The sequence below is a fragment of the Delphinus delphis genome, chromosome X (assembly GCF_949987515.2).
Source record: "Delphinus delphis chromosome X, mDelDel1.2, whole genome shotgun sequence".
NCBI classification, from domain to species: domain Eukaryota; kingdom Metazoa; phylum Chordata; class Mammalia; order Artiodactyla; family Delphinidae; genus Delphinus; species Delphinus delphis.
In genome coordinates, this window is record NC_082704.1 from 121,613,873 (window position 1) to 121,640,924 (window position 27,052).

At 45.5% G+C, this 27,052-nt stretch overlaps 1 protein-coding gene across 5 annotated transcripts in view; it reads right to left on the minus strand.

Annotated features, from left to right (window-relative positions):
* The window catches only part of STS (steroid sulfatase), a 387,926-nt gene that overhangs the window by 289,749 nt on the left and 71,125 nt on the right, over positions 1-27,052 (minus strand). For all 5 annotated transcript variants that reach the window (XR_009517951.1, XR_009517950.1, XM_060001752.1 and 2 more), the window contains exons 7-8: positions 19,487-19,624; positions 6,521-6,680 (exon numbers count right to left, since the gene is read on the minus strand). Coding sequence is in view for 3 of the 5 variants with exons in the window: in XM_060001752.1 (XP_059857735.1) it covers positions 6,521-6,680; positions 19,487-19,624 (298 nt within the window). In the remaining 2 variants the exon portion in view is untranslated. The remainder of the gene's footprint in view (positions 1-6,520; positions 6,681-19,486; positions 19,625-27,052) is intronic.

Below are 27,052 nucleotides of genomic sequence, written 5' to 3' on the forward strand. Positions count from 1 at the left end.
AACCCACAAAACTCAGCACTTAAGAACCCAGGAGACAGAACTGTTTTCTTAAGATTGGTATTTCATAACCGAACTGGGCCTGATCCCACAAAGGGGGATTTAATGACAAAAAGAACACTGTAAATCTCATAGACTTTTTTTCTGATTTCCAAGCAGATTTGTCTCTCTTTTTTTAAGGAGGGAAGCAAAGTCTGTTCTGCAAACTTCTTTTTTCTTGCGATGCAGAGACTGATCTCATCTTTGTTTTACATCCTATACCTAACGCACTCTTTCCCGGAAGCCGGCAATAAATCACGCTGCGATGGAAACCACTGTTGAACAGCGCTGGAGAAATACGGCTTGTCAAAAAGAGGCTCATTTGTGCCATGAAAAATGGAAAGTGACTCTATTGAGCTAAACTTTTAAACGGTGTCTGAGTTATCAAAATACTTGGGATGGCTGGGATGGAAATGTTTGTACAACATCACGATTCGTGGCAGAAAGGCCCCTACACTTTCAAAGTGATGCAAAGCATCGCCGCTTCCCTATGGGAATCGTCTGATTGGCCTTTTCTGTAAACAAATTCAACTTTTCATAGCACGCTTGCAGGACAGCCACGGCTACAAAATCGGATGCTTTTTTCCCCTGGTGTCTGCCTGATTCTGTGAAAAACGTGCTCATTTGAGATTCCCTTTAACTTGGAAAGTGAGATGATTCTCTTTGGGCTCCTGACTCATGGCAACCATGGGGATAGTAACAATTCAGTGTCAAGGAGAGTCATGTCTGAATTTCAGGTCAAATTCAATAGCATGCGGATGACTCTCACGTAACTGAAAAGAACATGTTTGGGGAACTTTTTGGGGGGACAGTGACTTCATCCCCCCAAGAATGTGCTGTATCTCTCTCAGCTGAGTCAGTGAGCCATGTACTTCAGGACGTCCCTCCGACCCACCTGTGCTGGGTCCACTCTGGGGAGGATTTGGGGATCATAGCAGAAGGGAAAGGCTTGGGGGACTGAAAAAGAGGTTAACTTGGGGCACAAGGTGAGCCACTTGCTGCCATATTCAAAATAAGGTGATTCATGGAAGCAACCTAAGTGTCCATCGACACAAGAATGGATAAAGAAGATGTGGCACATATATACAATGGAATATTACTCAGCCATAAAAAGGAATGAAATTGAGTTATTTGTAGTGAGGTGGATGGACCTAGAGTCTGTCGTGCAGAGTGAACTGGGTCGGAAAGAGAAAAACAAATACCGTATGCTAACACATATGTATGGAATCTAAAAAAAAAAATGCTTCTAATGAACCTAGGGGCAGGACAGGAGTAAAGATGCAGACGTGGAGAATGGACTTGAGGACATGGGGTCAGGGTGAAGGGTAAGCTGGGATGAAGTGAGAGAGTAGCACTGACATGTATACACTACCAAATGTAAACCAGATAGCTAGTGGGAAGCAGCCACATAGCACAGGGAGATCAGCTCGGTGCTTTGTGGCCACCTAGAGGGGTGGGATAGGGAGGGTGGGAGGGAGGGAGACACAAGAGGGAGGGGATATGGGGACATATGTATATGTATAGCTGATCCACTTTGTTATACAGCAGAAACTAACACACCCTTGTAAAGCAATTATATTCCAGAAAAGATGTAAAACAAACAAACAAAAAAATAAGGTGATTTTTTTCACTGTAGAGTAGGACAGGAAACATTTTTAGAAGAAAGCACATAGATCTTTGATAAATTAAAGGGAATCCCAAGTACCCAGAAAGTCTCTTTCATAATTAAAAGTGTTTCCACCCATAAACATCAAACATTCTGCCATATGTGAATAGAAAGCAAGATCAATTACACGTAGTCACACGTACGTGAAGAGTTTCGACTTTGATTCTGCAAAATGGAGCTGAGCTGGGTACAGCTTGCTCTTGTATCTGTAGTGCTCTATGGAAGAAGTCTTCTGTGGTCACCCAGCTAGATGTCAGCAAAACTGAGTGGGAGAACCAAGCCACTCCCCTTGTCTTCATCAGACATAAGTGATACCAAGCATTTGGATTTCTTTTCCAAACTTGGAAAAAAGAAATGAAATCGAATTTTCATTATGGAATAGGAGAATTGGGCATGCCAATCTTCATTAAGAGGGAGCATGGTCATAGACTCACTATGGTGATACTCTGTCTGCTTGCAAAGATGAGGCTGACAGGTTTTCACTTTAATGAATTAATGTATTGAGGTATTATATATATATATATATATATATTTTTTTTTTTTTTTTTGCGGTATGCGGGCCTCTCACTGTTGTGGCCTCTCCCGTTGCGGAGCACAGGCTCCGGACGCGCAGGCTCGGCGGCCATGGCTCACGGGCCCAGCCGCTCCGCGGCATGTGGGATCTTCCCGGACCGGGGCATGAACCCGTGTCCCCTGCATTGGCAGGCGGACTCTCAACCACTGCGCCACCAGGGAAGCCCGAGGTATTATATTTTTGTTGCCTATGTTTTATATCACAAAGAAAGACTGCCCTCCATGTATGTCCAGAATCAGCTTATTTGGAGACGCAGGGGGAATGATTTTTCTGCATATGCTGGGGCGATGGCCACGGTCGGTATGAAGGGAAGATGCACGCCAAGAGGAATCTCATATAGGCACACCACGGGGTTGATTTAGAGAATTCTCATGGCAGCACGGAGACTCTGCAAAGTGAAAATCTCTATGTGTAACCCTCGGACTGCTGCTCTTTTTACCTAAGCAGAAACGCTGCATCGAAGGGCTTTTTATTTCTCACCAAGCTAGGATTGTCAAGAACAGCACTTGCGGGCTTCCCTGGTGGCGCAGTGGTTGAGAGTCCGCCTGCTGATGCAGGGGATACGGGTTCATGCCCCGGTCCGGGAAGATCCCACATGCCGCGGAACGGCTGGGCCCGTGAGCCATGGCAGCTGAGCCTGCGCGTCCGGAGCCTGTGCTCCGCAACGGGAGAGGCCACAACAGTGACAGGCCCGCGTAACGCAAAAAAAAAAAAAAAAAAAAAAGAACAGCACTTGCTTCTTGAGAATTACAAGGCTGTACTTGAAGGACAGGGGTCTTCTGAACGAAACTCCTCTCGTTCAATGAAAAATGTGGCAAAATGTGAGGGAACCTCATTAAGTGATTGTCATATAGCCTGGGTCCAGCTCTCTGAATGTGTTTACTCACCTGAGAAACGTAAATTTAATATTGCTTAAGCAAGAAACCAGGGAAGCTGATTTCCACCAATCTTAGTGGGAGAGAGTTAGGCTGTTTTCTAAAGGGTAGATAACCTGTGTATCAGATTTACAGATGGCTATAGATATATATGAGGATATTATCCGGATGCTCTTATTGAAAAGTTTTGATGAGGTTTTCATTATATAGATAACGACATTTTCCGTAAAAGAGCAATAATAAGCTTTTGAGCAGAATTCTCAACCTCAGCGCTCCCAACATATTGGGCTGGATCACTCCTTGCTGGGGGGTGGCATCCTGTGCATTGTAGGATGTTTAGCAGCAACCCGGGCCTCTATCCACTAAATGCCAGCAACATCCCGAGTCAAAACAATCAAAAATGTCTCTAGACACTGATAAACGGCCCCTGGGAGGGACAGTCACCCCAGCTGAGAACCATCCCTTTAGATGGTCAACGTTTCCAGAGCAGACACACAAGGACGTCTTCTAGACCTGGTTGCTAACATGATCTAAATAGTATATTGTGAGATCATTTTATTCCCATGAGCAACCTGGAAGCAGATTGCCGTTTTCTTATCTGTGCTGTCGCTTGGAGAACAATGACATCTTATAGAGCCTTGGACCAAAACCCAGACATGGTATCATTGGGTTGAGTGGGACCATCAACAGGTGAGATCCATTGAAAGAACCTTCAATACTCAGAATGGGTTCCACTGAGGACACTGGCTCGTGCACAAAATGTTTGGGTCAGCTTAGGAGGGAGGCTGCTTCCTTCCTCAATGGGCACGTGGGAGAAAAACAGGATGACCCCCATTAGATTCAGATTGGGGTGGGTGCGAGGTGCCGGCAGCAAGATCTCCCTTTAGGGATCTTCCTCTTTGCCTCTGAAATTTTCCCTTCCCTTGGCTCTTCCCAGTGAGGTGGAAAACCAGTTAAAGGTGGTGTGAAAGCAGGGACTTCCCTGGTGGTCCAGTGGTTAACACTCTGTGCTCCCAATGCAGGGGGCCCGGGTGCGATCCCTGGTCAGGGAACTAGATCCCACATGCATGCCACAACTGAGAGTTCGCATGTCACAACTAAGAAGTCTGCATACCGTGACTAAAGACCTGGCACAGCCAAATAAATAAATGTTTTAAAAATAATAAAAATATAAAGATACTGTGAAAGCAGAGAGTACCGACAAATTTAATATCATGAACCATGAGAGAAAAATGTACTTAATGAAACTATCTGAACACTCAGTGTGCACGGGTCATGGAACTATTCAGATTTATTCCAAGGGAAAGAACCAGGGCCAAAGAGCAAGTAAAATAAGGAGTGAGAGCTTTAGTTTTCTATAAGAAAAGACTTTTGATGAGTTATTCCTGCCAAGTTTTCTGTCATTAGAGGGGAAGAAGAATCATTTGATTGGAATAGCAGCTCTTAGAAGCCCCTTCAGCCCTCACAGTGATGATTCTCTGAGCCCAGATGGACGTGAAACGTGTAAGTGGAAACAACTCTACTTCCCTACCTGTTACCTCTCAATATGGCGGGTGAAACAAAAATGGCAAGTATGCATGCATCCCTACTCTGCACTTGACATGCTCTAGTGCTTGCCATTCTGTGCAAGTGTGAACCCATTTGCAGGAGAAGAAATCAAGGCCCAGGAACTTCAATGCTTCAGCAGCAGTGAAGCCACAGCAGCATAGCTCCGGGAATCTCTGCTCTTCTCTGAAGCACCAGCTACCCTGAGACGGTGTGGTCCAGAGACCCACAGGGATGCCTGAGACCTACGAGGAGGTCTATGAGCTCAAACTGTCTTTGCAGTAATTCAAAATGCTATTTGCCTTTTGTACCCCCACTCTTTCATGAGCTCATGGTGGGTTTCCCCAGGGGCTCCATTATAACTCTGTCAGCCCCACTCTTTCATGAGCTGACGGTGGGTTTCCCCAGGGGCTCCATTATCACTCTGTCAGCCGATGCAGTGTGTGCTTGGGCCCTCTTGCATTTAAAAACTTTTATTTCCAGGTTTAATTGCTCATATGACAAACGCTGATAGAAACCGCCCACAGAAACACAACATCTTTGGGCTCCTGGATCTGGGAAGAGTGTACATGAATCTCGAGGCCACAAAGTTTGAGAAGGGCTGAAGTCTACAATTCTGCCTTTCCCATCTGTGAGTGTGAGTGTGTGTGTGTGTGTGTGTGTGTGTGTGTGCGCGCGCGCACATGCACTTTGAGAGGAACGTATACCTAATGCAGAAATTTGAAAAAAATGAAGAGTGAACCAAGGTTGCGCACAATGGGAGGTGAGCAAACCTCTCCGTGGACTCAGCTCTGGCTGAGCTGTTGTTTTCGTCTCTGGTTTCCAGTTTCCTTTTGGTTCTGTCGGCAGCTGAATTTGAACAAGATTTGCAGCCCGTGTGCCTGCCATCACCCTGGATTGCCACCCAACTAACGAAAGCAATGAATCAGCGTGCCTCACTTAGAACTCTTCAGATTGGTAATAACACTTAAGGAGAAACCACTGGCGATGCCGTCGGAAGTTGTATTTAAATGTAAGAGAAAGACATTTCATTTAGAACTCGCTAAATGAAGATGTGCTGGGAAAAAAGGGGCCTGACTAGGCATCCAACTGCCTTTCTCGCTGCTGCAGCAAAGAGCTGGTGAACAGGGCCAGGAGAAGTGTGGGATGAAACAAGGGAGGTTAGAGGGCATCTGCCCAGCTGCCCTTCTGCAAGTCGATGATGGGCACAGATGAGAGAGAGAGAGAGAGAGAGAGACAGAGAGAGAGAGAGAGACAGAGAGGAGAGAGAGGGAGGGAGAGAGGTTCCAGGGAATGCCAAAAGAGGGAGGCTCAGTTAAAGACCGTCCATCCCATAGGATTCCCCTGGTGGCACAGTGGATAAGACTCCATGCTCTCAATGCAGGGGACCCGGGTTCAATCCCTGGTCAGGGAACTAGATCCCACATGCATGCTGCAACTAAGAGTTCACATGCCACAACTAAGGAGCCCGTCTGCCACAACTAAGGAGCCCACGTGCTACAACTTAGGAGCCAGTGAGCCCCAACTAAGGAGCCCGTCTGCTGCAACTAAGACCTGGTGCAACCAAATAAATGAATAAATAAACAAATATTAAAAAAACAAAAAGACTGTCCATCCCCTTCAGGCTTTGGACTTTACTTCCCACTGGGATAACAGGATGGACAGAGCGGTGTTTACATTGCTGGACCCACCAGTAAGTCCCATAACTGGGCGTGGATAAAGGGTCCAGCCGGAAGTAGCATATGCCACCATGCAGGCGAATCGGAACACCCTTGCCCACAAAATCCGAAGGAGACTGCCCCGAGCACCTGGGAGTCACAGTACCTGTCTTCCGGCAGAGGGGACCCCGCAAGTTTGGCCACCGTCGGGAAGATGTCCATATTGCTTGTTGGCTCATCGATCTCCAGCCCAGCCTGGATCACCCCTGGCCATCGGAGGATGCCTGGAACCCGGATGCCTCCTTCCCAGTTGTTGGCTTTTCCCCCTAAAAGGCCGAAGGAGAGGCATCAAGGAGATGTATACGTCTTTCCAACACGTACCTCAATGCACTCTTCAATGCTTAATGTGGGGTGGCCGATTTGGAAGAACCTAGTGATTTAATGACATGGATTCAATGAGAATTTCACAAGCAATACTGTACCTCTTGTGGTGAAGAATATATATCGGGTTGGCCAAGACGTTCGTTTGGGTTTTTCCATAAAATGTTACGGAAGAACCCAAACAAACTTCTTGGCCAACCCAATATATACATGTCATGGTCTCTACATGCATGACACACGGCCAGCATTGCCTGGTGGACACAAGTGCTGACTCTGTCATCAGGGAGACTCAGATCTCACAGCAACAAAGACTTCTAACAATGTTTCTGGAGTCATGGGGTTCAAATTCCACTTCTACTTTTTACCGCTGGTAGGAGGCAAAATAATGGTACCCCCAAATGTCCACCTGCAACCCCTGGAATCTGGGGATATGGTACCTTATCCGACAGAAGGAGAGATTATTCTGGATTACGTGAGTGGGTCGAATACAATCACGAGGTTCTTTATAGGGGAAAGAGGGAAGCAGGAAAATTGGCATCAGAGCAGCTGAGGCTGTAGTCAGAGAGACTGGAAGATGCTACGGCACTGGCTCTGAACAGAAAGGTGCCCCAAGCCAAGGCATGCAGGTGGCCTCGCTCCCCGAGAGCCTTCATAAAGGAACACAGCTCTGCTGACACCTTGATTTTTAGCCCACGTGGACGCATTTTGGACATCGGACCTGCAGAACTGTAAGATCATCCATTTGTGTTGTGCTGAGCCACCAAACTGGTGGTGAATTCGTGCAGCAGCCCTAGGCAACGAAAACAGCAGCTCTGTGCCCTTGGGACATTGATCCACCGCTGTGCCACACGTTCCAGACGTGTAAGATGTGAGTATTTCACGGGATTATGATCCCCAGCCTGAGAGACAGGAGACCACTGACCATAGCCGTTTTCATCATTGTTATTATTTTATTACTGGCCTAGCTCTTACTGTTTCGTTGGGAAAACGAGCTTTGCACGTATTAGGCAATTTGAAAATAACTAAATAGAGCATGAAAGGGGTAGCAGGAGGGGCTGGAGGGGTGAGCTGGGAGTGGGTCACAATGTCAACAGAAGATGCTCCCCAGGGTCTCTCACTAATGGTCCTTGGGGAAGGGAGACAGCAGCACGGCGGCCTTGGGCTCAAAGAGGCCAGAAATGCTGGATCCCTCCAGCAGGGAGCCCGTGGATGGATGGAGAAACAGACACGCTGCTTCCCCAGGAGTAGTTCCCCATGACTTTGTAACAAGCTGTGCATAACTCTGATTGCAGCCCAACAAAAAGCACAGAGGATGCCTCTTCCCTGGGAACACGGGCCCTGAGGCAACAGACTTTGAGTTGGTTTGCGAAGGAGAAATAGGGTTAGCAGAGAAGGACAGGGGATTGCGAGGGAGATACAGGAAAAACAGGTGAAGGGGAGTGGATTCTTTCTGAAAACGTCTGAACAGAGAAAAGAGCATGGTCTAAATTTAAAATCTGCTCGAGTAATTGTCAAGTGCACGCATTTAACATCCTGGTGGCACTCGGCCGTGACAGGAAGCCACAGACAGACGATGGCTGAGTTAAGCTCTCCAGGACGGTGCAGAGAAAATTCTTCTACCATTCACTCCGAGACTCTTGTTAGGAACAGCTGTCTCTAAACCACGCTTCTATATTTTTGTCTTTGCACGTGCTGCCACCCGGCAGGTCAAATGCCTTTGAACGGCAAGAGCATATGCTTGCCGTTCTTTTGCTTGACGTGGGCACAGAGTTTTCTGCAATACTCTATTTGTCAGTTTTTTGTCCTCTTGGGCATCTCCCCGCCTGATAACACCGGTTCCCTGGATTGATGGGAATTGCAAGGAAGCACGTGGCGAATCAAATTCACACTAAAGTCTTTCTCATCCAAGATGCTATAGTTTACACCCTCCTCGATGTATTCAGTCCAGGGACTAAAACCCCACCAATTATAGATGGGAGATGTGACAAAACCGCCCAGGTCCTATCACACGATCATCCACCTGTTATCGGGGCAAGAATAAAACAGCAGCCGTCTGCTCATGTCACTGCTTGAAGGTAAAGAACTGAAGAACACCCTTAAGTTAACGGACCCGGTTTCAGAAGCTAAAGGTGACTATTTAAGCAAGACATCAAACGGCTAAATCATCTGAGCCAGGGGGTGGCACGTGTTTCCTTTGAAAAGCCAGCGAGTAACGATTTTAGGTGGTTTGGTGGCTTGCCCAACTCCTCAGAAGCAGGAGGGCCAGACACCAACGAATCAACATGGCTGTGTTTCAGGGAAACTTGATCTACAAGATCAGGCATCAGGCTGGATCTGGCCCAAATGCCATAGTTTACTGAGCCCTGCTCTTTTTCTTTTTCTTCTTCTTTTTTTTTTTTTTATTGGAGTATAGTTGATTTACAATGCTGTGTTAGTTTCTGCTGTACAGCAAAGTGAATCTGTTATACATATACATATATCCACTCTTTTTTTACATTCTTTTCCCCCATAGGTCATTACAGAGTATTGAGTAGAGTTCCCTGTGCTCTACAGCAGGTCCTTATTAGTTATCTATTTTATATGTAGTAGTGTGTATGTGTCAATCCCAATCTCCCAATTTACCCCCTGCCCTTACCCCCTGGGAACCGTAAGTTTCTTTCCTACATCTGTGACTCTATTTCTGTTATGTAGATAAGTTCATTTGTAGCCCTTTTTAAAATTTTTTGATTGATAGATTCCACATATGGAGCCCTGCTCTTAAAGTTACCGAATTTAGATTTGGGGAGTAGGGTGCGTGCATCAGCCCTGACCCTACTCCGTAATATGAACTCCTTCAGTGTTATTAGGGGGGAAATGTCGCCGCAACTTCCACTGATGATTTATTTTTTCACTTAATTGGACTCCTTCATATCTTCTGCAAGAACGAAAAACTAAAGAATCTCTCCTTCAGCCTGGCTCTGGCCCACCCTGCCAATACCAGTCCTTAGTTGAGCTGAGTCTCACCTAAGTGCCCCAGCAAACAACTCATTCTATCCCACCTTCTGCAAAGTTCTGTTGCTGTTTTCTCTGCCAGGATTTTCCCCCAACCCCCAATCATTTCTGTAAACCCTCGAAAGCCTGCATAAGACGCTCTTCCTATTTAATCAAGGCTTCTACAACCACTACCACATGTAATGTCTTCCTACTCTCCATTTCCTGGGCATTTTTCAAGGTTCTCGTTTATGGGATGTGTGGCAATCAATGTGATCCCATCTCATCGTCCCAGCGGGACCAATAGTACTTGAGAAGAAACTCTAATCGACTGTTGAATCAACTGCGGTCCACAGCGTAATACCTTCCAAATAGAGAAGGTCCAATATATGCAGTGAATGAACGAAAGAATGGATGAATTGATGCAGAGTATTCCTGGGGGGAAAAAAAAAGAGAACCTTACAGATGGGAGTGGTTATAAACTCCTGTTTCCAACCTCTTTTGGTCCCTTAACTTTGCTAGGCTTTTTCATTTCCCTAACCTGTTGCATTCCAAAAGTTCTCTCCTCCAGAGTCTTACCCAACAAGCTCATCTTCTTAGTCTCACTGTGCATTCCATCCAGGAAAATGAGCTCGATTAGCACGAAATACATCAATGCCCTGCCCTCCCAGACCTCAGTTTATCCACCGATGTCACATCCCCAACCATGTGCCCCTCCAGGCAACCTTGGCCTCCGTCACCCACAGACCACGTCACTCCCACCTGCTCCGTCTCAAAAGTGAGTGATCCAAACACTCTATTATCTAACCACAAACCTCTGCCTTCCAATACAGCTTTCTCAACCTTGGGCCCAAACTCTGCAATATCGAACCCTGTCGTACCACGGTCACACGTTTTGTCAAATAAAACCCAATGCAGTCATTTCGTCGAGGACTGCGATCATTCAGTAGTTCAGTTTTCTACTAAGTGGACAGTCCCAATTGTTCCAAATGACACTTCAATTTTCGGGACGTTTGCTAACTTTATCCTATGTGGTCCCGATGACCAGCTCAGATCATGCAATATACCATTTCCATCACATTCTTGCCAAAAGACTGGATCCCAGAGAACCTATGACACATGTTCATGCCTTCCCAGTACGATACCAGCCCTCAATGAAAATATCTATCTGTTCTCTGTAAATCGAGATCTTCTCAACATCTGGTTAAAGTGACCAAATGGGGTCCCTTCCTGTTCCTGGAATCCAGGGTTCCCCACCTGCAGCTGGCATGTCAACCCTCCCCCAGAATACTACTTGTCACCCCCATGCCCTGCCCTACCCCGCCTTCAGTAGGTAACTCTGTTTCCTTCTGCAGAGAGGAAACAGAAGGCTTCATTTGGGAACACCTTCAAATTCCAGCCACTATCCCTTCTCATTGCACCAGCATCTGCTCTCCACATTCCCTGCCAGACTAGACAAGGTCCCTCCTCCTGGCAAAGATCAATCCTCCTACCTGTTGGGTCTCATTTCCCACCGTCTTCTCAGAAATCTGACACTCTCAGGTGTCCCCTGTACCTTCACGATCCGTCTACTGAAGCTGACTTGAGAGAATGAAATACACTCCAACCTTCCCCATGACAAAGAACCCCTTTCACAGCCCGTCTCCCTGCACAGACACATTTCTGAAAAGAATCTGAGAAACGGCTCACCTTCCGGCCCCCTTCTATCCAGCCAGCCTCTGCCCCCCGCTCTCCACTGAAAATACTCATGGGAACATCACGTGTATAATATACACAATGGCTCCTTGGGGTCTACATCCTACTTGACTGTTTCTCAGCGTCCACTTCTACGAACCATATTCTTCCCTGGACCTTCCCTTCCCCCCCAGTTCTCTTCTTATTTCCCTGTCACTCTCTCCGTATCTCCTTTGTTGGATCATCAGCTCCCGTATCACCTTTTATGTTCGGCTTGGTCCCTGACCCTCTTCTCTTCTTACACTAAAGGATCCCATACACCAACCCAATACAGGTCTCTGCCCAGGAGTCCTAATTCCTCAAGGGAACCTCTGTCTAGCGAATCGCACCAGCCAAACACGGAAGAGACAGCTTTGACGTCCTCCCCTCCCTCAAACCCAATATCTAATCAATCACCAATACCAATGGGTTTACCGACACAAGCACGTTGATTCACTGCCCGCTTCATTGAGTTAAACCACTGATCCTTCAAACCTAAGCTCAAGTGGTTTTTCATTTACATATTCACTCAAAACTAATTTCTTACAATATGTCAGACCCTATTCTAGCTTCTAAGCATACAGATGTGAGTAGAATACGTCTGTATCGTAGTTCTTGCACTCTGGCAGGCGACAGTATTCCTTGCCCTCGCTAAGGGCACTGAGGACACACTTTGCATGTACTGACTTCTTAGTCATCTCAACAGTCTTCTACGATGTTCCTATAATAACAATCCTATTATTCAAATTCTAAAGACAAGGGAACCAAGTCGCTGCCTGGAAGTCCTAATGCCTCAAAGTACTTCTATCTACCCAACCACACCAGCCAAAAACATGAGACATCTTATGTTACCCCTCAACTCATCCTTATTCTCACTTCTTTACCCTTTCCTTAGAGTGGATTTGGGTGATATTCTTGACCTCCAATTTTAACTACTACCCAAATGGCAATAACTATATATGTACACACACACACACACACACACACACACACACACACATATATACAAATATATATAAACACACAATATATATACACACATTTCTATCTATCTACCTATGTTCATCTATCCCTATCTATCTATCTATCCATCCCTATCTGTCTGCCTATCTATCTACTTCATTCTATCAGACATACTAACGTGGATGTAGGGTACCTTTCATCAGCTACATCGCCCAGTATCCCTGGTTGACACCTTCATCTCTTATAGCAACCTTGAGCTGCTTTTTTGTTCCCTGTAAAGCATCTCACTCCTGCCTGGAATGAACTCTCCACCTCTCCTCTCCCAGCCAACACTCTCAAGCATCAGCCTGCAAAAGGTCCATGTCTCCTGGGAAGTTCTCTGAATTCCCAGGTTGGGGAACAACGTCTAATCGTCCCTTCTCAGAGCTTCCTTTCTACTTTGTTATTCTGAAACCATCTCCTTAGATGTCCATCTCAACCAAAGAATATGAGCTACTAGAGGCTGGGGACCCTGTATTCGCTGTCATCATGTCCTAGAAGCCAGCCCCGAGCCTGGCATCCTATGGGGGCTCAGTATATGCGTGCTTCTCAGTGGAATTTAACTGAAGGAATGAACTGCTAGGTGAGGATAACACGTGAGCTTCTTTCAAAGAGGAAAAGCCTGGGGAAGCCTGGGGGATGCCTCCTGGCACACAAGTCCTGATACCAGCAAGACCAGCCAGCTTTGCCCTCTCTTGGGGAGCTGATGAAAATGTTTGCTAAAATCTGAAGAATGAACCTGAACGTAACCACCCCCTAATAAACTAGCAGAGCCTCTTGCTGTTTTTTTTTTTTTTTTTTTTCTCCAACAAAAGCACCCGTTGCTCTGAGAGCCGTGGGACTGCCTGAGGCAAAGAGCCGCCAAACTCAGTGACTGTAAGAAGGAACTCCTGAGCCACATGGACTCCAGCCAATCACTGGCTTTTGGAACCTGCACTGCAAGGAAAACTGCGGTGCCTTTCTTGCAGGCATCAGGGAATTCGGAGAGCATTTCTCTGCCCGTGGAGAAAGTCTACGTTCATGAACACTCAGGGAAATACGATTTTCAGCCCTCACACCCAACCAATGCTTCTGCAGAAGCCATCTATAGAGTTAATGTATCCACTCCATTGACACTTATTACTTGCCTTTACGCAGAGTAAAAGGGAGGCAGGGGGTTGGAGGGGGAGCCTCCTGCTGGGTGACCTTGACTTGGGAGAGGAATGAAAAGGAAGCCAGAGCTAGGAGTATGATGTTCTCATCCGAGACTTCGGGGAATTTTCAGCTGTGAGGAAGAGGAAGGAAACTCTAAACGCTAAAAAAATCTTAGGGAAGTTATTCTGGTCCCAGCTGAGGGAGGATATGTTAGGGAAAAGGTGAAAATAAGTTTACAAATATTACATGCTAGGGAGGGTGTGGAGAAAAGGGAACCCTCCTACGCTGTTGGTGAGAATGTACTTTGATGCAGCCACTATGGAGAACAGTCTGGAGGTTCCTTAGAAAACTAAAAATAGAGCTACCATATGATCCAGCAATCCCACTCCTGGGCCTATATCCAGACAAAACTGTAATTCAAAAAGATACATGCACCCCAATGTTCATAGCAGTACTATTTACAATAGCCAAGACATGGAATATAACCTAATGTCCATCGACAGGTGAATGATAAAAGAAAATGTGATATATATGTATAATGAAATAGTACTCAGCCATAAAAAAGAATAAAATAATGCCATTTGCAGCAACATGCGTGGACCTAAAGATTATCATACTAAGTGAAACCAGACAGAGGAAGACAAATACCATGTGGTATCACTTATATATGGAATTTAAAACATGACACAAATGAACTTATCCGTGAAACAGAAACAGACTCACAGATATAGAAAACAAACTTATGGTTACCAAAGGGGAAAGTGGGGGAGGGATAAATTAGGAGTTTGGGATTAACAGACACACACTACTTTACATAAAATAGATAAACAGGGCTTCCCTGGTGGCGCATTGGTTAAGAATCTGCCTGCCAATGCAGGGGACATGGGTTCGAGCCCTGATCTGGGAAGATCCCAAATGCCGCGGAGCAACTGGGCCTGTCTACCACAACTACTGAGCCTGTGCTCTAGAGCCCATGAGCCACAACTTCTGAGCCCACATGCCACAACTGCTGGAGCCCGTGCTCTGCAACAAGAGGAGCCACCGCAATGAGAAGCCCGCGCACCGCAATGAAGAGTAGCCCCTGCTCACCGCAACTAGAGAAAGCCCGCGCGCGGCAATGAAGACCCAATGCAGCCAAAAATAAATAAATAAAATAAATCAATTTTTTTTAAAAGTTAAATAGATAATCAACAAGGTCCTACTGTATAGCACAGGGAACTATACTCAATATTTTGTAATAACCTGTAAGGGAAAAGAATCTGAAAAAAATAGATATATGTGTGTGTATAAATGAATCACTTTGCTGTACATCTGAAACAAACACAACATTGTAAGTCAACTATATTTCAATTAGAAAAAAAAGAGAGAGAGAAAAAACTAGTAGTGTCACTATCGCCTCAACCCCACAAAATTAAATTAATTTTTTGAAATGCAGACTACAGCAGAATCTAATGTTCCTCTGATTAAAAGGGATTAGCTGTTGAACTCTGTGTCGTGATTTAATCACAGCCATTCTACCAAGGTGGTCCGTAGATTTCATTAGTGAAACAGACTGAGGAATACGGAGGGATCACTGAGCTCAAATATAGTATAGTTTTTTTTTTTAGGGGAAGGCTGAATAATGACCCCTAAAGATGTCCATGTTGGAATCCTTGGAACCTTTGAATTGTACCTTGTTTTCTGAAAAAGGGACTTTGTAGATGTGATTACATGACTGATGGTGTGATGGGGAGATTATCGTGGATTATCTCGGGGGGCCCTAAGGGACAGTAGGAGTGCCCTTAGTAGAGTGAGGCAGGATGGGATGTGACTAGAGAAGAGAAGGCCATGTGAGGAAGGATAGATCTTTTGGAGCAGTTCTGATGAAGACTGCAAGTCAGGATTGTTCTGAAAGGATGCCCTTTTGATCAGTGAGCTCAAACGGTGTGATTTCTCTGTGTTTGCATAAATCATAGGAGTGCATGCAAGCTCACAGCTTTAGAAAACAAGGCGTCTTGACACTGAGAAGTCTTTGGTCATTCCCCATAGCTAGAAGGAAACCGCATCTTTTTTTTTTTTTTTTTTTTTTTTGAGCATCATACCATTAACAATGTTTCACTGTGAACTGATTTCAACTAAACTTGACAAAGGGATAATGCTTTGCGATAGAGTGGTGGCTGAGATATTAATACAGTGTCAGACACCGATGGTAGTTCTAGCATTCAAACAAAGTATGTCTAACACATTCAATATGTTTCTTAAAAAAACAAAAAAAACAGGGAGCAGCTGTGAGCCTGCTCTTCAGATTGTACGAGAAGCCCAATTCCAAGGCATCCTTCAGACCCTGGACACTCTCTTTCTGACTCATCCTCACCATCCACTTAGGTCTCTGAAGAGTCAGCCATCGACACAAAATGACAGCACATCTCCTTCTTTTCAACACCAGGCTCCCTCAGATTCATCGCTGGTGGTCATCTGGTCATCTGTCCCCGAACCAAAGCTCCGTCACACCATATATGTGACTTTCTTAAATAACGTATTACTTGCTGACCACATCTATTACTGTGACTGATGTACACGTCTCGGCAGCAGCCACTAAGCAACTTTGGAACCTAACAGACCTTCACCGGGGGAATGAATGGACGGGGGAGCCAGTGCATGAAATGCAGTCTGGGACTCCATCTCGAGAGACGCTATCATGTATAAAATAACATAAAAACAACTCTCCGCACACAGTCCATAACTAAAGGAAATACGACGAAAGCACCTCATCTTACTCTACAGGAATACATACTTTCACTTCTCGCTCCTCGAAAATAAGACTGAATAGAGGAGGGCTGGCTGAAAGAGTGGGTTAATCCTGTTCCGAGTAGAGACAGACACCTGCTCGGTCATTTCACCCGTGTTGAGTATCAGTCGTGTGTCCTGCACTGGGGAGGGAACGATGACAAGCAAAGGAAGTGGTATGAACATCCAGCGAGGTTGTCCAGACCCGCACTGAACAGGAATCCTTCCCTCCTGGGTTCCAGGTAACCGAAGGTGTAAACAAAGGTCCCGGGGGGGGCCCCCCAGTGCTCAGAATTTGAAAGGACTCAGATGTGCATGTCGAGGATGTAAATAGAAGTATAAGGTTTCACAGGCTACGTGCTGCCATTGGGATGGGTGACAGACTGCCTTTTCGCTGTCTGTTTGGTTCAGGACTGGTGTGATCTGGTGTTACCCAATTCCTGCCAGTTTGCAGAGTAAGCCCTGTGCTTCTCTCCTCATCCCAGCTATACTGAGGAGGGTATGTGGTTGGGAGAGTGGAAAGAGCTCGAGGTAGAAGGATAAGAGCTCAAGCACACCCTGGCTACCTCCTTCCCAGCCTGGTCTCCTTTGGGAACATTTCTTGGGCCCTGTTGGCCGAGTGAGGCTCTCCTTGCCGTATGCACCACAGGCATCTTGTGCCAAGAATGTCGACACCCTTGTTAAATCGCATGGGCCTCCTTAGGCTTCCTCCCACCACCCCCAACCCAACCACCCATGCAAACAACTAACCACCCAACCAACCAGCCACTGACCCAACCAACCATCCAACCATCTACCCAACCAACCACCCACCCAACCATCCACCCACCCAAACAACCATCCACTCACCTACCCACCCAACTGACCACCCACCCAATCAACCACCCAACCATCCACCCACCCACCCAACCAACCAGCCATTTACCCAACCAACCATCCACCCAACCAACCAGCCACCCACCTACCCACCCAACTGACCACCCACCCAATCAACCACCCAACCATCCACCCACCCACCCAACCAACCAGCCATTTACCCAACCAACCCCACCCAACCAACCATCCACCCACCTACCCACCCAACTGACCACCCACCCAATCAACCACCCAACCGACCACCCACCCAAAAAACCATCCACCCACCTACCCACCCACCCAACCACCCACCCAACCAACCACCCACTCAACCAACCAGCCATTTACCCAGCCAACCACCCAACCATCCACCCACTCAACCAACCACCCACCCAACCAACCAGCCATTTACCCAACCAACCATCCACCCAACCAACCAGCCACCCACCTACCCACCCAACCGACCAACCACCCAATCAACCACCCAACCAACCACCCACCCACCCAACCACCCACCCAACCAACCAGCCAGCCATCTACCCAACCAACCATCCAACCATCCACCCAACCAACCATCCACCCACCCAACCATCCACCCACTCAACCACCCACCCAACCACCCATCCACCCAACCAGCCATTTACCCAACCAACCAGCTACCCACCTACCCACCCAACCAACCAACCACCCAATCAACCACCCAACCATCCACCCACTCAACCAACCACCCACCCAACCAACCATCTACCCAACCAACCATCCAACCAGCCACCCAACCAACCAGCCACCCACCTACCCAACCCGTTGACCATGGGCTCCTTTAGGGCAGGGACCGTATTGTTGCCTCTAACCCAGTGCCAGATACACAGTTCAATCAGGGTTTTGTAAACTAATGGATGAAAGCACTCCATAGATTAGCATTTCATATCTTTGTAGGTAAACTCTGATTTCCTGAGTCCCTGGGAATCTGTGAAACAACCATGTGAGAGAATAATGAAAGGGCAATAAAGCACCTCATGGCTTTAGGGAGCAAAATTCAATGCGCTTCCCTATGTGTCACGCATCTTGCTTTATTCAGCAGCCCCTACTGTCTGGGACGCCTTGCTTTGCCTTTTGCATGGTCACTTCTAATCATCCTCCCCCATGTTACATCCAACCCACACCCACTGCAGATTCGGGTGGTGTCCTAACCCTTAGCACGGATATGCCCTTTGAGGTATCTCACCTAAGTCTTTGTGAAATGGGCCACATGTTATTATACCCAGGTATCTATGTCTCATATTCGCAGAGTGTATGTTGTATAAGCAACTTGGGGTCAGCAGATGGGTCTTATCTAATATCCCCAATGACAGGTAGCCTGATTCATCTTGGTGGTGGCTTAGCTAATGCTCTGTCAGGAAGGAAGCATCAGCCCACAATGCTGTAGCATATGGAGATAGGCAGAATAATGACCTCCCAAAGATGTCCGCATCCTCATCCCCGGACACTGTGACTAGGTTACCTTCCATGACAAGAGGGACTCTGCAGATGTGATTAAGGGTCTAGAAATAGGAAAAATTACTCTGGATTACGTGGGCAAGACTGACATAATCACAAGGGTCCTTAAAATTGCAGGCAAGAAAGTCAGAGTAAGTGAAAGAGATGGAATTATGGAAGCAGAGGTCAGAGAGAGAGAGAGAGAGGAAGGTTTGAAGACACTGCATTGGTGGCTTTAAAGGTGGAAGAAAGGGTCCACGAGCCAAGGAGAGTGACCACCTCCAGAAGCTGGAGAAGGCAAGGAAATGGATTCTCCCCTGGAGCCTCCAGAAAGATGCAGTCCTGCTACCATCTTGATTTTAGACCAGTGAGACCCATTTCAAACTTCTGATGCCCAAATACAAGTTAATAGCTTTTTATTGTTGCTGTAACAAATCAACACAAACTTCCAGGCTTAAAGCAATTGTAGTTGTAGAGGTCATGGGGGGAGGGTGTAAGGGGTCTTGTTTGAACCAACTACACTATGGGGCCAACTACACTATGAACCAACTACTATGGGGCTGAATTTAGATTTAGGGGGAAAACACCCTCATTTTAATGTCTGGACACAGAATGCGTGCTTTTAAGTTCTGGGGGGACCATAGCGGAAATGGTCACTTTGGCTATCTGAGTTTTCAATGCCTGTGACCCCATAAAGCCCTGTATGTTTCAAGTGGCAGAAGAATAGCACCACAGCTCCAAGGTCCAGGAGAAGGTGATGAGGGGGTAAGCGGCGGGGGGCAGGCAGAGCACAGAGCTGACACCGTGCCATTTCCCACCTGCACAGATTGCTCACCTTTATAGATTCCGTTACTGCCTCCGTGACCTTCCCCTTTGACAGTCACCTCCTCTACATGTGCTCCTTGGTCCGAGGAGAAGTAGACCAGGGTGTTATTAGCCAGTTTCAACTCATCTAGAACATCCAAGATCTGTCCTGAAGGGGAGAAAACACTCAGTGTTAAAATAGTGCAATCTTTACAAAAGAAAGGGAGGTGATTCGCCCTCATCGACCTGTCTGTTAATTTCTCATGGTGAGAAGGAGATGGTCTTACACACTGAGCTCTCCTGTGCTGATCCCAACAGGGGATGCAGCAGAATCAGAAGGAGCACAGTGGCCGGGCTCTTGGCAGAGACAATGAGAAGATGCAGTCAGTGAATTAAGTATCATCTACAAGCATCATTTGAACGTCTAGGCATCACGGGGTGACCCTGTAGGGAGACCTGATAAAGGATTCTAGAGGAATCAGGCTCACAGATCATGAGCCCCTTGGAGGAAGATGCCGGAAGAGAGAAGCCAAATTGCTGCAATCACCAGCTGGCCTGAGGCTATAAAGAAGTCTATTGGTTTTCCTTATTGACTGGAAAAAACTAAATCATCACTGTTCCTCTTATACAAACAAACATTTCTAAAACTATTTTATGATGAATGACCTTTTTCATACTTACCATAGATACCCAGGTCTAAAACTGTCCATCATGAAGATAAATATTCCTCACACTTTCCTTTTTCTTTTCCTCACCTTCTTTCCCCATACTTCCCATTGTATACTAACCCCCATATAGCAACCCTTCAAAATAATAATGATACCATGGTCAACAATGAGAGTAATGGGTACCATTTGTTGAACACTCTGCCTGCAGAGGACTTTATTCCATGTTCTCTTGATTACATCATACCGAACCCTACGAGTAAAGAGCATTGGCTCCATTGCACAGCTGAGGGCAACGGTGCTCCAAAAAGATACATGACCTGTTCAAAGTCACACCGTTAGGAAGTGAGAGACCCAGAAAGGAAGAGTTAAGTCTGACTGCAAAACCCAAACTCTCAAACCCTGCAGAGTTAAGTGGATGAACTCAGTGAAAATCACAGAGGAGTAAAAAAAAAAAAAAAAAAGACATGAAGGAAAAAAAGTTAGAGTTACATCCTGAAACACCCATGGATGACATGATAATGATGGCTGCTGTCTTCAAATTAATCCAGGAAGAAGGGAAGTGAGTACAGAGCGTGGATTAATAAAATCAGGCGTGACTTCATTAATTGTTATATGTGGATCCAGGGCATATGGCAGTTCACTGCACTTTTCTCTCTGCTTCTATGGATGCCTCAAATTTTCCATAAGAATAAACAAAACAAAACAGAAGCCAGCTGAAGACTGAGAAATGGGCTGAAACACGGACTCTCTGATTAGGAAGCTACCACCTGCTCTCAGATCAGAAGAAAATGATGGTCAGACCAGAGGTATATAATTTACAATTTTCACGGAGATTGCTACATTCACATGCTGCCAATTTAATTTAGTCCATGCATGCAGTTACTGTTTGAGGTATTAAAGGGTCTGACTCGGTTTTTTGATGTTTGACAGATAAGAGCTTTTAAGTCTCACCTCTGCCTCTTCCACTTGTGCCCAACAAGCTAATAAGAAAGCCTGGGGGCTCCCTCCCCCAGTGCCCATGGAAGGTTCAAACTATGCCAGCTCCTACCTCCATGTGGGAACCCACATCCAAGCCCCAGCTCCTACCCACCATGAAAGCTGGATCTGTCTCCTTTCCCATCTCCCTCAAGCCATCTTCAGACCAGCCTAGGCGCTGTCCTGCTTTCCCCAGAAAGCCTCATTATATGTGAGATACAACCTTTTCCACATCCTCTTGGGGTGGCTATAGCATCACTCGTCTCGACAGGGGACCATCTCTTCACTGTAGGTAACCACACAACTGGAATTCTAAAAGGACACCAGGCATCCTTTGCAGCAGAAATAATAACTGGATATGGGTAATCCTATCCATCAGGTAGGTCATGCCCTCCGCGGAGACAGGCCCTGCACTCCAGGGTTGCACCTTCACCAACTTGGTCCAGAAAAGGGGTATAAGGCCACAGAGACAACCCTCCACGGAGGTGGCAGAGATGATTTCTGATGTGAAAGCAAGACCCCAGTCATCTGTTACCAGACACATTCTTGTGTTTGTTCCCAAAGCCTCGTGGTGACCCTTGCCTTTGCTCAAGCCAGCTACGTCTCCTAGGTACAGATTCCCCTCTAGGCTATTTTCATATTCAGACGAAGCTGCAGCTGCATTTACGACACAGACTCCTTCTACGAAAATATATCTTGCATCCTTCCCCATTTCCACACTCCTCCCTAGATATTTCCTCCAAATTCCAAGACTTCCAATGACCATGATACTTGCTGCATGATACATGATATTTTCTTTGTCCCCATCAATTTTTCTGATTCATTGCCTAGAGTGATAACTTTATCCCTTTCATCAAAATCACTGCACACCACTGGGCTGGGATTAATACGAGAGAATCTAGCTGAGGCCACCATGCATTTACACACAGAAAACCATCAGATTTCTGATTTCCTTTTAGTTCTTTTTTCTCCTGCAAGAGGCACCCTTGTACCTAATAACTATTTGGGTCTTATGCCAGCATCTCATTCAGAAAGCCCGGGGCCCATTAACCATTAAATTTTTCATGATATTGATCCTATCAAGTTCTAACATATTTCTCTTCTAAAAATTGTGCCCAGAAATCTCCTGTGGGAACAAATACTGCTGGATTATTCTTGCTTTCAGACCCATACATTGGAAGTCAGAGGTCCACAAATATTATCTTTCAGAAGGTTCTCCAGGTATAATGATACCAATTTACGTAGGATGATAGTTTTGAATTACCGATGGTGGGCTGCAGGATAGCTTATAAATGAAACGCTTTATTTCCAAAGCTTTCTCACATTCTTCCTGGAACGAAACAAATACAGGAAACAAGCCATTTCGAGAAGAGCACTTTGTTATTTAACCAGAGACAATAAGAGCTAGCACACTGGAAAAGATGAGAACTTGTCATTCTAAAGGAGAAAACTTGGTGCTGTGAAAATCAGGGTCCTTCCTCCTTCAGGTGTGAAGCCTGGGTCCTGGAGAGTTTGTTCATTCCATTGATTCACACCACGAGCGGGTGCCAAGCCACTCTTTGGAGTCAGGACTGTGGCGCGCCACACAGGAGAGAAGGGTTTCGGGCTTGGGCAGAATCCTAGCTCTGTCGTGAAAGGGAAGTGCTATAATGCAGAATTAACTGCTCAAGCTCTGGCTTCTGGGTCCTGACAGAAGCCAACCTGGTTTGAGCCCTGGCTCCCTGGTTTGCTCACTGGGGTTCTTTGCCTCTAAGTCAGAGGCGATAACATGTAATAGTAGAAGAGGTTGCCGTAAGGGATGAAAGAGAATTGCATCCCAAACTCTTAGCCCAGCACTAGGAGTGCTCAATGCAGCTCAGCTCTTACAATGGAGTTAAAAATCTGAGTTAAGCAATCAGTTTGCCTAAAATCCAAACTACAATGAGGTATCATCTCATACTTGTCAGAACAGCCATCATCAAAAAGTCTACAAATAACAAATGCTGGAGAGGGTGTGGAGAAAAGGGAACCCTCCTGCACCGTTGGTGGGAATGTAAATTGGTGCAGCATCTATGGAGAACAGTACGGAGGTTCCTTCAAAAACTAAAAATAGAGCTACCATATGATCCAGCAATCCCACTTCTGGGGGTATAGCTGGAGAAAGCTCTAATTTGAAAAGATACAAGCACCCCTATGTTCACAGCAGCACTATTTACAACAGGCAAGACATGGAAACAACCAAATGTCCATCAACAGGTGGATGGATAAAGATGATGTGATATATATATCTATATATCTATATCTATACACACACAATGGAATATTACTCAGCCATAAAAAAGAATGAAATAATGCCATTTGCAGCAACATGGATGGACCTAGAGATGATCATGCTACGTGAATTCAGAAAGAGAAAGACAAATATCATACGATATTGCTTACATGTGGAATCTAAAAAAATAATACAAATGAATTTATTTACAAAACAGAAACAGACTCACAGACATAGAAAACAAACTAATGGTTACCAAAGGGGAAGAGGTGGGGAGGGATAAATTAGGAATTTAAGATTAAAAGATACACACTACTATATATAAAATAGATAAGGAACAAGGACCTACTGTATAGCACAGGGAGCTATATTCAATATCTTGGAATAACCTGTAATGGAAAAGAATCTGAAAACATGTATATATATGTGTGTGTATGTGTATACATACACACACACACACACACACACGCACATTGTAAATCAACTATACTTCAATAAAAAATTTTAAAAAATCAGCTTGCCTGATGGAAGCCTTGCCATTTCAGCAGATCTGTCTTTTTTCTTCTACAAGGTAGGTCGACTCAGGCAAAACGTGGAAGCAAAATGCTTTGATGTCCCTATTCACCCTTTTGGAAACATCGAGCTCATTAAGGAAAGAAAATATCTCCTGAGGCAGCCACCCACCATGAATAATTAAGGAAGACCATCCACCTACTCAATGTAATTCCAGGGAACGCAGGAAACCCTAAAAAGTTCCCTTAAAACTACTTTAGCTAAGTCCTTCCTGTGATCAACAGGTGAATGGTGGAAGTCAAATATTCCCATGGAGGCTAGGATTTTAAGATAAATGAGAGTTTCTAATTGCAGCAGCTGGTGGTGGCTATGACTCTCCCTGGGGCATGGGAAATGCTAGGCGTTGCTCCAGAAAGCGAGCTTTACCCTATGTTCTGAGGCTCTCCTGAATCAGTTATTGAGTGGGATAGAGAAATTCTGCCATCATTGATTAACCCTGGAAAGGCAATTCTTTGTTTAGCTTATGTGGGATTAGAAGCGTAATCAACACGCCAAACATCAGGACATATCTGTCAACAAGCACATAGATTAATGTCTCCAGCTGGAAGCAATGTCCATGGAATGTAGGTAAACTCGATCTTGTGCTTCTTCCCAAAATTAATGGTCGAGATTTCCAAAACACCAGTCGTGGTCCTCTCCATCACATGGAGCTCAAGGGATCCCACAGATGGGACATTTGAAAGCATATGGGTTACCTACAGTATAAAATCAAGTTCAAAAGCTTACACATCAGGGCTTCTCTGGTGGCGCAGTGGTTGAGAGTCCGCCTGCCGATGCAGGGGACACGGGTTCGTGCCCCGGTCCGGGAAGATCCCACATGCTGTGGAGTGGCTGGGCCCGTGAGCCATGGCCGCTGAGTCTGTGCGTCCGGAGCCTGTGCTCCGCAATGGGAGAGGCCACAGCGGTGAGAGGCCCACGTACCACAAAAAACAAAAAACAAAAACAAAAACAAAAACAAAAACAAAACCTACACATCAAAGGGAAAAATAATATATGACCAAAAAAGATTGGATTATTTATTTACAATGCATAAGACACAAAAATGATGTGCTGGCTTGTGGGGGATACGTGGGGGAGAGCTTGTGTTGTTTGTTCAGAAGCTTTGCATTTGTTATTTGATTCGAGGGTATTTTCAGACAGTAGCAAGTGAAATATTGTAATAAATAAACAGAAGATGAGGTGTTTTGCCCTACTATACTTGGATCTAATGCAAAGGTTGCACAAAATATAGTCTGAGACTCACTCAGATGCCGCCCAGACAGGAGGTCCGAGGAAGCATTGAAAATGAAACTCTTGCAGGATGGTTTTAGGACCTAGGAGTTGGGAGCAAGAGGCTACTACACGCACTGCATTTCCACATCCTGAGTGATGAGACCAGGGTGGCCTCCACATCCGCTAAAATCTGAGCAAGAGGGACCTCCCTGGTGGCGCAGTGGTTAAGACTCTGCGCTCCCAATGCAGGGGGCCCGGGTTCAATCTCTGGTCAGGGAACTAGATCCCACATGCATGCTGCAACATGCATGCTGCAAGAGTTCATATGCCATAACTAAGGAGCCCGCATGCCGCAAATAAGGAACCCACCTGCCACAACTAAGGAGTCGGTGAGGCAGAACTAAGGGGCATGCCTGCTGCAACTAAGACCCAGTGCAACCAAATAAATAAATAAATATTAAAAACAACAACAACAACAACGTGCAGGAGAGGAGAGGCTCCGACCATGTCAGGAGCCCTTTCTGCTGAACACAGGCACACCTGCCGCAAGCTTGTGATGCAGGAGTCCTGGAACCTTCCTGTCCGAAGGCCCTCGATAAAAGGCTAAATCCTTCCCTGGCAGCCACGGTGAAACAGACATCAACACACCCATCGCCACATCCTGTGTGTTTCCTATTCAACCAGATTCACCCACGTCCATTGATTTTGGGATCATCCTCTTACCACGTCACTCACTTTCCCATCTCCTAAGTGCATGCAGAAGAACTTCATTAGAAACACGTTTAGAAGCTGTCCCTAATCATTTTCCAAATAGTGACAGAAAAGTAAGCAAATGTGATAGTAAGGAACTGATTAGGCTACTTTATGCATTTTTTCATTCTTCTGGATGACCAAAATAATAATCAAGACCTTGTATGTAGAATAGAGGTTCCGTAGCATGTTCTTCTTATATATCAGTGTCCTTCAAATTTTGACAAGCTTATTTGTCACCTTGGGAACCATGCTAAAATATATATTTTTTTAATGATTTGATCAACATTTGTTTAATGCTTTATTTTTTTAAAGTATACTTAATTTACAACATTGTGTTAGTTTCAAGTGTACAGCAAGTGACTGAGTTATATATACATATATTTTTAAATTATTTTCCATTCTAGGTTATTACAAGATATTGAGTAGAGCTCCCTTGTCTCTACAGTAGGTCCTTGTTTATTTTATATTTAGTAGTGTGTATATGTTAATCCCAAACTCCTAATTTATCTCCCCTGCCCCACCTAAAATGAAGATTCTGATTCAGTAAGTTTGGGGTGAGGTCTGAGAACCTGAGTTTCTTAAAAGCTCCTAAATGATGCCTATCTGAGGAGCATACTTTTAGAAGAGAGTTTCCCAGTGACGACACGTTTAATACCTGCTGACATATAATAAAAGGAGAGGGTTGGCCTTTTACAGATTTCAAGAATTACACCAGGAATGAGATTTGAGTTGCAGACCACTGAACACATAACTTTTATACATGGTAACTAAACACAGTAACTAGAGAATTAGGATTATTAGGGTAACTAAGAAACAGGAAACTGTAAGACAGAAATGCTGCCTATGTATGGATGACCCTTCCCTGACTTGGCTTCACTTCCTTCTTGGGTTTCCTGTGCGAGTTCATACTGTTTCCAGGAAACGCATCCTTATTTGGTGTTGTACCTGGTTGTTATGGTAATGCTGTGGTTTCCTGCCTAAAGCCCATCTTTGACCTCATCGCCTCACAGCTGTAATGTGTGATGGTACCTCGTGCTCTGGCATCTGCTCTCAACCATCTGGGATGCTTTCGTGGCTCTGCTCAGCTGATCTTCTCCAATTAACACTAAATTATAAGTGTTTTTCTTCCAGGGTGTTGCATTTGCTGGAGAGAATCTGAATAACT